This window comes from Mesocricetus auratus, unplaced genomic scaffold (genome assembly GCF_017639785.1).
Source record: "Mesocricetus auratus isolate SY011 unplaced genomic scaffold, BCM_Maur_2.0 Super-Scaffold_100025, whole genome shotgun sequence".
Lineage (NCBI taxonomy): Eukaryota > Metazoa > Chordata > Mammalia > Rodentia > Cricetidae > Mesocricetus > Mesocricetus auratus.
In genome coordinates, this window is record NW_024429206.1 from 1,511,570 (window position 1) to 1,527,993 (window position 16,424).

The following is a 16,424-nucleotide window of genomic DNA, read 5'->3' on the forward strand; positions in this document are numbered from 1 at the left end:
GTGCCTATGGCACAAAGAGAGATGCTCTCTCAGCCTGGACTCTTAGGGGAGTGCCTTGACCCTACCAAGAGTGAAATGATAGACTCTAGACATCCCCTATGTGGAGGGATTTGGCAATAGGGTGGGAGGGAGGGTGGAAGGGGAGTGCGGGAGGAGGGGAGGGAGAGGGAACTGGGATTGACATGTGAAACAAGCTATTTAAAATTAAAATAAAAAATGATTAAAAAAAAAAATATATTGTTTTTATTTTTCATTATGGCAATCTGCATGTTGAGTGCAGGTGCCCATGGAAGCCAAAAGCGGCTGTTGGGTTTCCTGAAGCTGGAGGTCCAGGCAGGTTTGAGCCGTGTAATATGGGAGCCAAATTCAGAACCTCTGCAAGAGCACTCCATGCTGTCAATACTGAGCCATTTCTCCAGCCCAAGTTATCTCCACTGAAAGGCTTCACCATGTCTCAGAAACACCACATGTTGAAGGTCATCACCACTAAGGGGGCATGTGATGTCCACGCTATAGCGACATCTAATCAGTTGATTATTTACGGATACAAAAACTGGATTCATTAATGTTCCAGCTTGATGAACAGCATACTTAATAAAGTAGTAGGCAAACATCTGATGGTAACTTGCCCACATCTGATTTTCCTCAGACTCCCCAGTCTGTATGCAGTGAAAGCTGTGGTCCTGGGTACAGAAAATCCCTCCCAGAAGGAAAGGCGGCTTGTTGTTTTGTCTGCACTCCATGCCCAGAGAATGAGATTTCCAATGAGACAGGTAAGTGTGAGTTTCATGGAGAAATTCTCGACTTCTAATTAATGTCTTTTTTTTGAGGCTTCTGGACATCTGCACTCAGATTGTCACATTTGCACAGCAAACACTTCACACACTAAGCCATCCCCCTCGTCTGAGATGTTTGTTAACAAGAGAAAGAAAATTAAGTAAAGTGTAGTCGTGCACACCTTCTGCACCCAGGAGGCAGAGGCGGGATGATCTCTGTGAGTTTACAACCAGACTGTTCTACATAGCAAGTTCCAAGACAGCCAGGACTACACAGGGAGAACTGTTTCAAAAGTAATTTTAATAACGAATAAATTCCTTCACACTGATGTTTTAGAATGCTATCAGGGGGATAAGAGGGCTGCAGCCTACATTCATCAGTGATGCCCTGTGTGTCTTCTGAGGTGGAGTGCAACACACAGGGTGTGACTAGCCCGTTTCACACTCACATTCTCACACTCTTTTTAACCTGGTTAAACAAAAGGTGCTTAGCTGACCTGGTTTGAACCTGAAAATACTTGAAATTCCCCTCTGTTTCTTTATGAACTGGAACGAGGTGGTTGGGGGCAAATGTTTCCCTATGGGGTATGTCTGATCTGTATGAAGGGGTGACAGATATTCAAAGATCGGTTCTGGGAGAGGGAACAAGAACAAACATGATCTGCCAGCTGCATTCCTGGAGCCCTCACACTCAACCCCTAGCTTAACACATAGGCTGTCCTAGACCCCACACCACCCAGAAGGGATTAATCCATTTTCAGAGGAAGCATCTTTCACCTCATTCTGTAAGTTGAAATTCCCCACAGTACAAAACTCTTAACAGGTTTATGCCAGAGGTGCACCCCAGAACCAAGACAGTCACATGAGTGACCACTCACTGACCTTTCCGGAAATAAGAAAAGGCAGGTGTTTCCGACCACAGAGAAGCTCAAACAATAGGACATATCTCAGCCAGCATCTCATACTGCTTATTGAAAATCTGCAGAGTAACAGAGGCCTCTTCTTCTAAATGAACCTGATTGATAGGTTTCAGGTGTCTTGTCTTTTGAGACTGTAGTCTGGAGTGGGTTAGCCTCTACTCCAATAGAGTGAGCTCTCCTGCAGCAATATTGTCACAATATGGGTCCTAGGTCCTAGGTCCTCTTTTGATGACCATTTCACTATGAAAGATCTCTGGGTTGCACCAGGCTGGAGTTTTCTTGTTGAATCCTGGAGCTTTCATGTAGCTATCCCTGTTAACATACATCTAGCCAATGCTGTTTCAGTTTCATCTGGTTGGAAAGTACGAGAGGACTCTCTGCCTCTTTTTCACTATATTCCCTCTTTCTTGAGGTTCTTTACATCATTAACAATGAAATAAAAGACACTCATCAATCACTGAATACTAATAGTTGATAAACATTATGGAAATTACAAGATTAATGATTAATGGAATCTAGTATTGCAAAGATAAGTAGAAATTGCAAACTATTACATAGTCCCAACTCATTTAGTATTGAAATTCCAAGTGATGCAGAGATCCACAGCTAAGCACTGAACTGAACTCCCGGAATGCAGTTGTAAAGATGGAGGAAGTGAGCAAAGGGATCAAGATTGTGTTGGGAAAACCCACAGAAACAACTGAACTGAGCAAGTTGGAGCTCATGAACACAAGTCTGAAAGCATGGGAACCAACAAGGACTGAACCAGGACACTGAAAGTAGGTGTCAGTTGAGAGGCCTAGACAGTCTCTCGGGCCTCCGACAGGGGAACCATATTATCCTAGTGCACAAACGGATTTTGGGAGTCCATTCCCCATGGAGCGATATTCTCTCAGCCTAGACACACAAGGGAGGGCCTAGGACCTGCCCCAAATGATGTGACAGACTTTGATGATCACCTATGAAAGGACTCACCCTCCCTGAGGAGTGAGTGGGGGTGAGATTGATGAGTCTGTAGAGGGCATGGGAGAATGGGAGGCAGAGGGAACTGGGATTGATATGTAAAATAGGATTGTTTCTAAATTAAATAAAATTTATTTTAAAAGTTTCATTTAAAACTGGCAAAAAATGAATATTAAATAGGATGTCTGTTCCACTATGTTCATAGCAGCATTATTTGTAATAGCCAGAACTTGGAAGCAACCTAGATGCCCCTCAACTGAAGAGTAGATAGAGAAAATGTGGTACATTTACACAATGGAGTACTATTCAGCAGAAAAAAACACTGGAATCCTGAAATTTTCAGGCAAATGGATGGCACTAGAAGAAACCATCCTGAGCGAGGTAACCCAGTCACAAAAGCAAAAACATGGCATGTACTCTCTCATATATGGATTTTAGACATAGATCTGTGGAGTGCCAGCCTACAATCAATCCCATGGCCAGAGAGTCTGGGAAACAGAACCTTCATTCAGTGGCTGATGGAAGAAGAGGCAGACTCCCACGGATAAGCACTGAGCTGAACTCAAGAAATCCAGTGACAGAGAGGGAGGACTGATGAGCAAAGGGGTTAAGACTGGGCTGGTTTAACCCCCAGAAACAGCTGACCTGACAAGGGTTAGCTCTTGAATCCCAGACTGATGCCTGGGAATCCAGCATGGGACTGATCAAGACTCCCTGAATGTGGGTGTCAGTGAGGAGGCCTAGGTAATCTATTGAGCCTTGGGTAGTAGATCAGTATTTATCCTGGCTATACAAATGGACTTTGGACTCCCATCCAATGAGAGACGCACTCTCATCCTGAACTCTTGTGGGAGGGTCCAGGCCCTGCCCTGGATGAAATGACAGACTATGGACACCGCAATGGAGGGGAAATGAGAGGATATGAAGGGGTTGTTGGAGGGTACGGGAGGAGGGGAGGCAAACGGAGAGGGAACTGGAATTGACATGTGAAGTAACCTTGTTTCTAATTTAAATTTAAAAATGAAAAAAATATATTAAAAAGTTTCATCTAAAAGTAGAAAAAATTAAAAATGGAATACAAAAAAGAAAAGTAGAGGAGATTATTAACAAGAGGCATCTTCAGGAAAACAGAAGATAATGAAAAAATGAGAATACTAAAAAATAAATTTCAGGGCTAGAAAGATGAATCAGTGGTTAAGAGCACTGGCTGCTCTTCCAAAGGACCCAGGTGCAGTTCCCAGCTAACATGTGGAGTCTCACAATTGGAAACTCTAGTTCATTGGGGATCTGACTCCCTTTTCTGACTCTTCCGGATACTGGACACACGTGGTGCACAAACACACATCCAGCAAAACACACAGACAACATAAAATAAAACAAATTAAAATTTAAAAATTTTAAACTAAATATTAAACAGTTTAGAAGTTTCATACCCATAAGGAGAAAAACTGAAAAAAGATTAATACTGCAAATGAGTCACTGAAATTTTAATAAAATGAAATATGATATAAATAATTTCACATTCACATATTTAAATTCTAGGTGAATTGACAAGCAGAAAGGAAATAAAAATTAACAAATGCCCCAACAATACACGATTAAATTATCAAGAACCCACTACCTAGGGACTGGAGCAATATCTCAGCGGCTAATAATACTTGCTGCTCTTGCAGACCTGAGTTAAGTTCTCAGCATCCACATCCAGTTGGTCACAATCATCCATAACTCCAAGTCCAGGGGACCAAAGGCCACCTTCAATCATGCACTCAAGCCCACACACACACACACACACACACACACTTACACATAAGTAAAGTGGGTCCTGGGAATCCAAACTCAAGCCATCAGGATTGAGCAGCAAGGCCTTTACCCAATTAATCATCTTCCCCACCCTAGGCAATATTTCATGTGAAGGCAATATTGTGACCGAATTGAAGCTGTATAGTGGAAGTAAGTAGGGAAGTTTCTGAAAAGGGGGAAAATGACATCAGAATCTTCAAAGCAACACACAAGTTTCTTTATATCACCATGAAGGCAATGGGCAATAGTCACATTAACCCCACCTTGCATACTTTCATTTGATATCTGAAATAGCAAAGGAGGGCTACTAGGCTCACCTAGTCAAATGAGCGAGTGAAGTGGACATCAGAAAGATAATGACCATGAAATAACACTCATGTTTTCACCAGATGTGGATCAGTGTATGAAGTGTCTAGATCATCAATATGTCAACACAGAGCGAAACCACTGCCTCCAAAAGTCTATGACCTTCCTGGATTATGACGACCCCCTGGGGATAGGTCTGTCATGCATGGCCTTGTGTTTCTCTGCACTATCAGCTCTGGTTCTTGGGATCTTTGTGAAGAAGCAAGACACTCCCATTGTAAAGGCAAATAACCGCACTCTCAGCTACATCCTGCTCCTCACCCTTCACTTCTGCTTTCTCTGCCCTTTTCTCTTCATTGGCCATCCCAACACAGCCACTTGCATCCTACAGCAGACCACATTTGGAGTGCTGTTCACTGTAGCTGTCTCCACTGTCTTGGCCAAAACTATTACTGTGGTTCTGGCTTATAAGGTCACTGCTCCCGGAAGAAGAATCAGGTGGTTGTTGGTAACACGGGCTCCTAACTTCATTGTTCCCATCTGCACCTTGATCCAAATTGTCCTGTGTGGAGTCTGGCTGGGGAACTCTCCCCCCTTTGTTGACACTGACGCACACTCTGAACAGGAACACATTATTTTCCTGTGCAACAACGGCTCTGTCACTGCTTTCTACTGCATGCTGGGATATCTGGGAGCTCTGGCCTTGGGAAGCTTCACTGTGGCTTTCCTGGCCAGGAACCTGCCTGACACCTTCAATGAAGCCAAGTTCCTGACCTTCAGCATGCTGGTGTTCTGCAGTGTCTGGGTCACCTTCCTGCCTGTCTACCACAGCACCAAAGGGAAGGTCATGGTGGCTGTGGAGGTCTTCTCCATCTTGGCCTCCAGTGCAGGGCTTCTAGGGTGCATCTTTGCCCCCAAGTGCTACATCATTTTGTTAAGACCACAAAGGAACTCTATTCAGGGTCTCAGGGACAAAATACATTGTAGGTACAAGTCTTAATACATTTTTAATTAATTTTCAACTTTTACATGAAGGAAATTTCATTATTACATTCTCATATGTGAATTTTGTTCTTATCTGTCCCCCGCACAAACTGATGCCCTATCCCCTCTACTTCCTCCTGTTTCTTCCTTATCTTAAAACACTCCTCGTTTCTACATTCACACATGTGTTTCTTTACCCCTTCCCTTTTCCACCTCTCTTACTTTCTCCCCTCTCTCAGCTACATTCTTCTTTCAGGTTGAGGAGAGAGACAGAAAATGCCAGCCCTCTTTGGTATTTATACTGTGGGTTAAGTCACCAAATTTAAAATTTTCCAGTTCCAAAATTTTCCTGCCAAATGTCATGACTTTTATTCTTCCTTAATGCCACTGTGAATATGTTCCACATTTACTTTATCTGTTCATCTGCTGATGGTATTCTTCATGCTTCCTTTTCTCAACTACCATGCAAGTACAGTAACAATCATATATGTGCAAATATCTTTTTAGGTGTCTTCTGGGTTTATATACCTAGCAGTGCTGTTAGATTGATTGGTAATCTTCATTTAATTTTGTTAGTAACTTCTACATTCTTTTGGCAGTGGTTAAAAAAGCCGTACTAAACATGGAACACGGCTCACAAAGGAAAAAAAAGATGAGGTGTGGGGTCAACTTTCTAAGGTTTTAGACTTTAGAGTCTAGCAAGAAGATCAGCAAACTTGTAGTGCTAACTTTCCCCATAGTCTAAGCTGCTGCTGAAATTCACCAACACTGCCACCTCTCTAAAATCCACAAGAGACAGAAACTAGCAGATGTACAGACTACAAAACAAAATAAAAACAAACATAAAAAGGAAGTCAATATAATTTCTCTAAGAGAGCATAACTCAACTGATCAACTCAACATTCTGAAATAGATAAACTATCAGGTGAACATTTCAGAATTATTCTTGGAAAAAAAGTCAGTGACCTCTAAGAGGATACACTCAGGTTAATTCAATGCATATCATCAATACCTCCAGAGAAACTCATTAATACAGAGGAAAAAGGCTGCAAGACAGATGAAAAATTGGTCCTCATATGATATTAGTGGGTGAATTCAATACCAAACTCTCATGAATAGGTCATCCAAACTAAAAGTCAACAAAGATGCTCCAGAGTTAAACTATATCATAAGTCAGGTGGACTTAGAATTTACCTACAGAATATTCCATCTGATCAATATTAGCCATCATATTTGGCTATATACATTCTTATTCATATTTCTTTTTGTCTTACTGGTCTTTTTGTGTTATGTGTGCATGTCTCTCGTGGGTTTTGTTTGTTTTCCTTTTGTTTGCTTGTTTTTAAAAAGTGAGAAAGAACTCAGGCTGGACATGGGGGAGGGCATAGTCCCTGCCTGGGATGATATAACAGACTTTGAAAATCCCCCATGGAAGGCCTTACCCTCCCTGTGGAGCAGAAGGGTGATGGAGTGGGGTGTTGAGGGGGATTGGGAGGAGGGGAGAAGGGAAGGCTGAGGGAGCTGGAAGTAACATGTGTAAAAAGTTAAATAAAAAATTTTTAAAGGAAAGAGCATGGAGTTGAATGAATGTGGAGTTGGAGGCGATATGACAGGAGACACATCTTCAAAAATACTTCAAATGACAAAGATTTTGATTATTTGCATATTATATTACATATTTATTCTGTATTTTTTGCTTGAGAATTTTTGTGATATTTTGATATGCTGATATTTTAAAATTTTCCACATAAACTTTTAAAATATTATTATGTATTAAAAATAATATAAATACATAAAATATGTTATTTTTGTGGGCCCATTTAAAATCTAGGATAGTACTATTTCTGCATAGAATGAAATAGGGATTTCAGTTGGTATTGCACTGAATTCATAAGTAGTTTTCAGGAATATGGTCATTTCCACAATATTAATTCTACAAATCCTTGAGCATGGGATGTCCTAACATCTTTATAGGGGAAGTCAATTACAATAACAAATACAGTAAATTGACAGGAATATTGATGCCAACTTGCTGTAGATGACACCTATGTATTTTTCTTTTTTTTTCCTAACATGGTTTAGAGATAGCACCACTAGGGTATTGGGGAAGATATACTCTACAGGTTTTTAGAGCTAAGGGTGTGATAATTACTTTAACAAAATGAGGATGGAATTGTGGAAATGAGAGAAGAGAGAAAAGTATGAATGAGAAGCGCAGTGCATGGTGTAGGGCATGAATGACACTAGAGAAAATATTTCACAGGAGTTCACCAAGTCTGTGACAGGGTGTTTTCTGCTCAGGCAATTGACTCCAGGATGACCAGGGAGAATCTCAGCTAAAATTCCTGTGCCTCATTTCTTCTGCTCACCCACTGCCTGCAACTCTGTACATTGGGCTGACATGTTCCAGCCTGCTGTTTTCTAGTGACCATGTCCAACAGTGCCTCACTGGCTGCTACTTTTGTCCTTGACCAGTGCAAGCAAGATGCTGAAACAGTGCCTGCTTGACTGTTCCTGTTGGAAACAAAAGTTCCATACTGGCTTATTTCTTTTACTGCTAAAGGTAGAGTCATTTTAGTTTTTACTGTGACCCCTGTCTTTCACTGAATCTCACAGAGGCAGCTTTTAATCCATTATAATATCCAGAACTCCTTGAACCATATATGTGCTTTTAAATTTTTATACTTCCATTTTAGGGAAGAGAATTTTCTTACATACTGTATGTAACTACAACATGTTGATTGACCAGTATGCACCTAAATGCTCACACATTTCCTGTCAAAATATTCACACCCTCTGTTGTGGGTTTTCATTACTGACATATCTCTAGATTGAGTTTGGTGGTTTCTGAGATCCATTTAACTGTTACTTTTGAGTCTCAGATAAGGCACCATAATGTGGTTCGTGGCAGTAGAAACCACTCGTCTCTTAGCAGCCAGGTAGCAAAACTAGAGGTAGGATTAGTCAATTGTCCCAATATGCCTTCCAATGGCCAGCCTCCAATCACCAACTTCCTCACCTTTTAAAAAATATTTTGTTTTTATTTTTCATTTTTTGTAATCTGCATGTTGAGTGCAGGAGCCCACGGAGGCCAAAAGCGGCTGTTGGGTTTCCTGAAGCTGACGGTCCAGGCAGTTTTGAGCCATGTAAGGTGGGAGCTAAGTTCAGAACCTCTGCAAGAGCACTCCATGCTGTCAGTACGGAGCCATTTCTCCAGCCCAAGTTTTCTCCACTGAAAGGCTTCACCATGTCTCAGAAACACCACATGTTGAAGGTCATCACCACTAAGGGGGCATGTGATGTCCACGCTACAGCGACGCCTAATCAGTTGATTATTTACGGATACAAAAACTGGATTCATTAAAGATCCAACTCTATGAACAGCATACTTAATAAAGTAGTAGGCAAACATCTGATGGTAACTTGGCCACATTTGATTTTCCTCAGACTCCCCAGTCTGTATGCAGTGAAAGCTGTGGTCCTGGGTACAGAAAATCCCTCCCAGAAGGAAAGGCGGTTTGCTGTTTTGTCTGCACTCAATGCCCAGAGAATGAGATTTCCAATGAGACAGGTATGGAGAAATTCTCGACTCGTCTGAGATGTTTGCTAATAAGAGAAAGAAAATTAAGTAAGTAAAGTGTAGTCGTGCACACCTTCTGCACCCAGGAGGCAGAGGCAGGCTGATCTCTGTGAGTTTACAACCAGACTGTTCTACATAGCAAGTTCCAGTACAGCCAGGGTTACAGAGGGAGAACTGTTTAAAAAGTAATTTTAATAATGAATAAATTCCTTCACATTGATGTTTTAGAATGCTATCATGGGGATAAGAGGGCTGCAGCCTACATTCATCAGTGATGCCCTGTATGTCTTCTGAGGTGGTGTGAAACACACAGGATGTGACTAGCCCATTTCACACTCACATTCTCACACTCTTTTTAACCTGGTTACACAAAAGGTGGTTAGCTGACCTGATTTGAACCTGAAAGTACTCTCTGTTTCTTTATGTACTGGAAAGAGCTGGTCGGGGGCAAATGTTCCCCTATGGGGTATGTTTGATCATGAGCAAGGGGTGACAGAGCTTCAAAGATCAGTGCTGGGAGAGGGAAGAAGAACAAACATGATCTGCCAACCGCATTCCTGGAGCCCTCACACTTGAACCCTAGCTTAACACATAGGCAGTCCTCGACCCCACACCACCCAGAAGAGATTAGTCCATTTTTCAGAGGAAGCACCTTTCACCTCATTCTGTAAGTTGAAATTCCCCACAGTACAGAACTCTTAACAGGTTTACGCCAGAGGTGCACCCCAGAACCAAGACTCTCACATGAGTGACCACTCACTGACCTTTCCAGAAATTCCAGAAATTCCCAGGTATTTCCGACTACGGAGAACCTCAAACAATAGGACATATCTCAGCCAGCATCTCATACTGCTTATTTAGAATCTGCAGAGTAACACAGAGGCCTCTTCTTCTAAATGAACCTGATTGATAGGTTTCAGGTTTCTTGTCTTTTGAGACTGTAGTCTAGAGTGGGTAGCCTCTACTCCAATAGAGTGAGCTCTCCTGCAGCAATATTATCACAATATGGGTGCTAGGTCCTAGGTCCTCTTTTGATGACCATTTCACTATGAAAAATCCCTGGGTTGCACCAGGCTGGAGCTTTCTTGTTGAATCCTGGGGCTTTCATGTAGCTATCCCTGTTAATATACATCCAGTCAATGCTGCTTCAGTTTCATCTAGTTGGAAAGTATGAGAGGACTCTCTGCCTCTTTTTCACTATATTCCCTCTTTCCTGATATTCTTTACACTTTTAAAAATGAAATAAAAGACACTCATCAATTACTGAATACTAATAGTTGATAAACATTATGGAAATAACAATATTAATGATTAATGGAATCTAGTATTGCAAAGATAAGTAGAAATGGCAAACTATGATATATTCCCAATTCATTTAGTATTGAAATTCCAAGTGATGCATGGTGGAACATAATGAAGACTCAGGGAATCAGAAGGCAAAGGTAGAAGAATGGTTTCAGACCAAGAGTTCAAAACCAGCATGGGCAACACAGTGAGACATGTCTTTGAAACTGTTTTAAATGGTTTCATATACAAGCCATTGGGCAACAGCAATATCAACAGATATACTAACTCAGAAAGTTGACTTTTCATGGAGACATGATAACTGACTTCCTTTACATTTTGTTCCATGGTCTATGTTGGAGTTGGCTGAATACTTGTAAATCTAATATTTAATATCTTTTCAACAAGCCATAGGCTAAAGAATAGAGAATAGTGTTAGAGAGATGGCTCAGGAAGTAAAATAAAATAAACATGAGGACTTAAGTAGATTCCAAACAATCACATAAAAAGCCAGGTGTGGTGATGACCTATGCCTGAAAATCCAACACTGGAAAGGCAGAAATAGGCAAATCCCTGGCACTCCTTGACCAGCCAGCCTAGCCTAATCAGCAAGCCTCAGAGAGATCATATTTTAAAATAAAATAAATGATTCATGAGAAATGCATCTGAGGCTGACCTCTGAATGCTACATGGACACACACAAGCATGCATACACATCCATGAACACACATACACCCGCACAAACACAAATATGCATGTACACATATACACAGTCACACATGCACAATTAAAAATAGAAACAAAACATACATTATAAAGACTCCAGGATTAAAAATATCACTGCTTAAACATGGTACACTGAAGATAAAATTATAGATTTCTATGAGCTAAATAGTGTGTAGCCATGGCATATATGCTTTTACTGTGTTTAATAAAGAAAAGCTGAAGTTCTACAAATCATTATAGATCTATAATGAAACTTTGATTTGTAGAACTTAAGAGCCATTACAGTTTAAAAGAGAAATCTGGCACTAGGGGTGTGCCCAGAGATACACAACTAATGATGAAACCAACTAATAATCTAAGCAATAGTTGGAGAGGCTACCTTAAATGTCCTTCCCCTATAATGAGATTGATGACTACCTTAAATGCCATCCTAGAGCCTTTATCCAGTAGCTGATGGAAGCTGAAGCAGAGATTCACAACTAAGCACTGAACTGAACTCCTGGAATTCAGTTGTAAAGATGGAGGAAAGATGAGCAAAGGGGTCAAGATTGTGCTGGGGAAATCCAGAGAAACAACTGACCTAAGCAAGTGGGAGCTCATGGACCCCAGTCTGAAAGCTGGGGAGCCAGCATAGGACTGAACCAGGCCTCCTGAAAGTGGGTGTTAGTGGAGAGGCCTGAGCAGTCTATGGGGCCTCTGGCAGTGGAACCAGTATTATCCTAATGCACAAATGGACTTTGGGAGTCCATTCCCCATGGAGTGATACTCTCTCACCCTAGTTTCACAGGGGACTACCTAGGATCTGCCCCAAATGATGTGACAGACTTTGATGACCCCTATAGAAGGCCTCACCCTCCCTGAGGAATGGTTGGGAAGAGATTGATGGGTCGGTAGAGGGGATGGGAGGATGGGAGGCAGAGGGAACTGGGATTGATATGTAAAATGGGATTGTTTCCAAATTAAATAAAAATTTATTTTAAAAGTTTCATATAAAAGTGGAAAAATACAAAAATTGAATACAACAAAAGTAAAGTAGAAGAGATTAACAAAGGAACATCTTAAGGAAAAGAGAAGATAATAAAAAATGAGAATACTAAAAATTAAATTTCAGGGCTGGAAAGATGAATCAGTGGTTAAGAGCACTGGCTGCGCTTCCAAAGGACCAAGGTGCAGTTCCCAGCTCCCATGTGGAAACTCTAGTTCATGGGGGATCTGACTCCCTTTTCTTACTCTTGCGGATACTGCGCACATGTGGTGCACAAACACACATCCAGCAAAACACACAGACAACTTAAAATAAAACAAATTAAAACTTAAAATTGTTAAACTAAAATTTAGAATTGTTTAGAAGTTTGATAACCATAGGATAAAAACTTAAAAAATATTAATACTGCAAATGGAGTCATTGAAGTTTTAATAAAATGAAATATGATATAAATAATTTCACATTCACATACTTGAAATTCTAGGTGAATTGACAATCATAAAGGAAATAAAAATTAACAACTGCCCCAACAATACACGATTAAATTATCAGGAGCCCACTACCTAGGAAATGGAGCAATGTCTCAGCGGTTAAGAACACTTGCTGCTCTTGCATACATGAGTTCAGTTCTCAGCACACACATCCAGTTGGTCACAACCATCCATAACTCCAATTCCAGGGGACCGAAGGCCACCTTCAATCATGCGCACAAGCCCACACACATGCACACTTACACATAATTAAAATTTTTTAGTCTTCCCTAATAAAAATTGATCTACACAAAAAGAATCCAATGTCTATAAATGAAGTGAATTTTTCCCACATTTTTTGTTAACACCTTTAAACAGTCTGCTTTTTGTTGTTTGTTGTTATTTTCCAGAAACGATCTCATGAGGACCAGGCTGTTCCCCTTGCCAAATAGCTGTATCTGGCCTTAACTCCTATTCCTCCTGACTCCACCTCCCAATGACAAGGACTACAGATGTGTGCCACCATGTGACAAACTGTTAGAATGCAGTACTTACTTATTAAACCCCTTCAGACAGAATAAAAGCAACCAGGGAAGTCAGTTCACCTTTGAACTCCATATCTGAGAACACTGTTACTAGGAGAGAGCTTCAGAGGCCCCTTCTTACATCACTAAATTAATTTTTCAAAATTGTGTGTGTGTGTGTGTGTGTGTGTGTGTGTGTGTGTGTGGTGTGTCCATGTGAGCGGGTGCGCGTGTGTCATGGGGCACAGATGGAACTGGAGAGACAGCCAATACCCTTCCACTTTGCTTGAGACCACATTTCTCCACAGATGCATTAGCCAGGCTACATGGCCCCATGAGCTCCTGGGAAGTACTGTCTGTCTCTCATCTTACTGTAGGGGTACACTGAGATTAGAGATGCTTGTGCTGCTGAATTCAGCTTTTACGTGGGTCCTGGGAATCCAAACTCAAGCCATCAGGCTTGAGCAGCAAGGCTTTACCCCATGAATCAGCTTTCCCAGCCCAGGCAATATTTCATATGAAGGCAATATTGTGACTAAATTCAAGCTGTGTAGTGGAAGTAAGTAGGGAAGTTTCTGGAAAGGGGGTAAATGATACCAGAATCTTCAAAGCAACACACAATTGAATAAGCAGGAGAAAATGTGACTTTCTTCATGTCACCATAAAGGCAATGGGCAATAGTCACATTAACCCCACACTGCATACTTTCATTTGTTGTCTGAAGTAGCAAAGGAGGGCTACTAGGCTCACCTAGTCAAATGAGTGAGTGAAGTGGACAACAGAAAGATAATGACCATGAAATAACACTCATGTTTTCACCAGATGTGGATCAGTGTATGAAGTGTCTAGATCATCAATATGTCAACACAGAGCGAAACCACTGCCTCCAAAAGTCTATGACCTTCCTGGATTATGACGACCCCCTGGGGATAGGGCTGTCATGCACGGCCTTGTGTTTCTCTGCACTGTCAGCTCTGGTTCTTGGGATCTTTGTGAAGAAGCAAGACACTCCCATTGTAAAGGCAAATAACCGCACTCTCAGCTACATCCTGCTCCTCACCCTTCACTTCTGCTTTCTCTGCCCTTTTCTCTTCATTGGCCATCCCAACACAGCCACTTGCATCCTACAGCAGACCACATTTGGAGTGCTGTTCACTGTAGCTGTCTCCACTGTCTTGGCCAAAACTATTACTGTGGTTCTGGCTTATAAGGTCACTGCTCCCGGAAGAAGAATCAGGTGGTTGTTGGTAACACGGGCACCTAACTTCATTGTTCCCATCTGCACCTTCATCCAAATTGTCCTGTGTGGGGTCTGGCTGGGGAACTCTCCCCCCTTCGTTGACACTGACACACACTCTGAACAGGAACACATTATCGTCCTGTGCAACAACGGCTCTGTCACTGCTTTCTACTGCATGCTGGGATATCTGAGAGCTCTGGCCTTGGGAAGCTTCACTGTGGCTTTCCTTGCCAGGAACCTGCCTGACACCTTCAATGAAGCCAAGTTCCTGACCTTCAGCATGCTGGTGTTCTGCAGTGTCTGGGTCACCTTCCTTCCTGTCTACCACAGCACCAAAGGGAAGGTCATGGTGGCTGTGGAGGTCTTCTCCATCTTGGCCTCCAGTGCAGGGCTTCTAGGGTGCATCTTTGCCCCCAAGTGCTACATCATCTTGTTAAGACCACAAAAGAACTCTATTCAGGGTCTCAGGGACAAAATACATTATAGGCCCAAGTCTTAATACATTTTTAATTAATTTTCAACTTTGTACATAAAGGATATTTCATTATTACATTTTCATGTGTATTTTGTTCTTATCCATCCTCTTCACAATCTGATACCCTATCCCCTCTACCTCCTCCTGTTTCTTCCTTATCTTAAAACACTCCTCGTTTCTACGTTCATACATGTGTTTCTTTACCCCTTCCCTTTTCCACCTCCCTTACTTTCTCCCCTCTCTCAGCTACTTTCTTCTTTCAGGTTGAGGAGAGAGACAGAAAAAGCCAGCCCCTTGTGGTATTTATAAATGACCATGGATTAAGTCACCAAATTAAAAAATTTCCAGTTCCAAAAATTTCCTTTTAAATGTCATGACCTTTATTCTTCCTTAAGGCTGAACTAATGCCACTGTGAATATGTTCCACATTTACTTTATCTGTTCACCTGCTGCTTCCTTTTCTCAGCTACCATGCAAGTACAGTAACAATCATGGATGTGCAAATATCTCTTTAGGTGTCTTCTGGGTTTATATAACTAGCAGTGGTATGTTAGATTGATTGGTAATCTATATTTAATTTTGATAGTAACTTCTACACTCTTTTGACAGTGGTTTAAAAAGTCCTAGTAAACATGGAACACTACTCACAAAGGAAAAAAGATAGGGTGTGGGGTCAACTTTTAAAGTTTTAGACTTTAGAGTCTAGCAAGGAGATTGGCAAATTTGTAGTGCTTTCTTTCCCCATAGTCTAAGCTGCTGCTGAAATTCATCAACACAGCCACCTCTCTAAAATCTACAAGAGACATCTTGCTTTGGGGAAGAGATTGTGCTTTTCTTTCCACAGGAAACAAAAGGCTGTGAATTTGTTCAAGGTTTATAAAGATAAGATTTGATCATGGAAGAGCCCCCTGAAAGCCTGGTTACAGACATAAAGAAATATGACAGATGCATATTTTACCTTCTCGAACAAACAAACAAATCTTTGGTTGGTTTGTGTGCATGCACAGTCCTTGCTTGTGTAAATGCAGATATGTGTGTTACGTTTAAAAGTTTGTGTTTTCAAAGCAAGGGGGCCAGACACCAATGAAAATGGGTGGCCCAGGTGATCCAGCCTCTCAGAAAATCTCTGTTGCAGTTTCCTCATTCAGAACAGCTTCAAGGCTGCTGGCTGAGATGATCCAATGTCACAATTCCACCTGGAACTTGACCATTATCCTAATTTTTCAGGGTCCCCCAAAGATGCCTGCACCCCCAGACAACAGAAAGCAGCCCAGAGAACACAACACCAAAATTACCAAGAGGTGGGGTGGGTGTTTGGGGCATTTGTTGGGTTATAGATGCTTGTCATCATTTAGGAGGTTGGTTACAAATTGTTACTGGTCATGGTCAGG

The 16,424-nt window shown here is 41.5% G+C and overlaps 2 protein-coding genes across 2 annotated transcripts in view; both read left to right on the forward strand.

Annotated features, from left to right (window-relative positions):
- Positions 1 to 5,765, forward strand: part of LOC101827201 (vomeronasal type-2 receptor 116-like) — a 33,825-nt gene extending 28,060 nt beyond the window's left edge. Inside the window, exons 5-6 of the mRNA XM_040731523.1 lie at positions 650 to 773; positions 4,849 to 5,765. Of these exons, the coding sequence (XP_040587457.1) occupies positions 650 to 773; positions 4,849 to 5,765 (1,041 nt within the window). The remainder of the gene's footprint in view (positions 1 to 649; positions 774 to 4,848) is intronic.
- A 2,414-nt stretch (positions 5,766 to 8,179) lies between these two features.
- LOC121134051 (vomeronasal type-2 receptor 116-like) lies at positions 8,180 to 15,057 on the forward strand. Its single transcript, XM_040731628.1, has 4 exons — positions 8,180 to 8,245; positions 9,197 to 9,320; positions 9,767 to 9,769; positions 14,141 to 15,057. The coding sequence occupies exons 1-4, from the start codon at positions 8,180 to 8,182 to the stop codon at positions 15,055 to 15,057; spliced, it is 1,110 nt and encodes a 369-aa protein (XP_040587562.1).
- The last annotated feature ends 1,367 nt before the right edge of the window (positions 15,058 to 16,424 follow it).

Excerpts from the sequence above, each read along its gene's own strand:
- LOC121134051 (XM_040731628.1), top strand. The coding sequence starts at position 8,180 with ATGTCCAACAGTGCCTCACTGGCTGCTACTTTTGTCCTTGACCAGTGC. Across the intron at positions 8,246-9,196 it reads GCAAGCAAGATGCTGAAACA|ACTCCCCAGTCTGTATGCAG; the intron begins GTGCCTGCTTGA and ends GATTTTCCTCAG.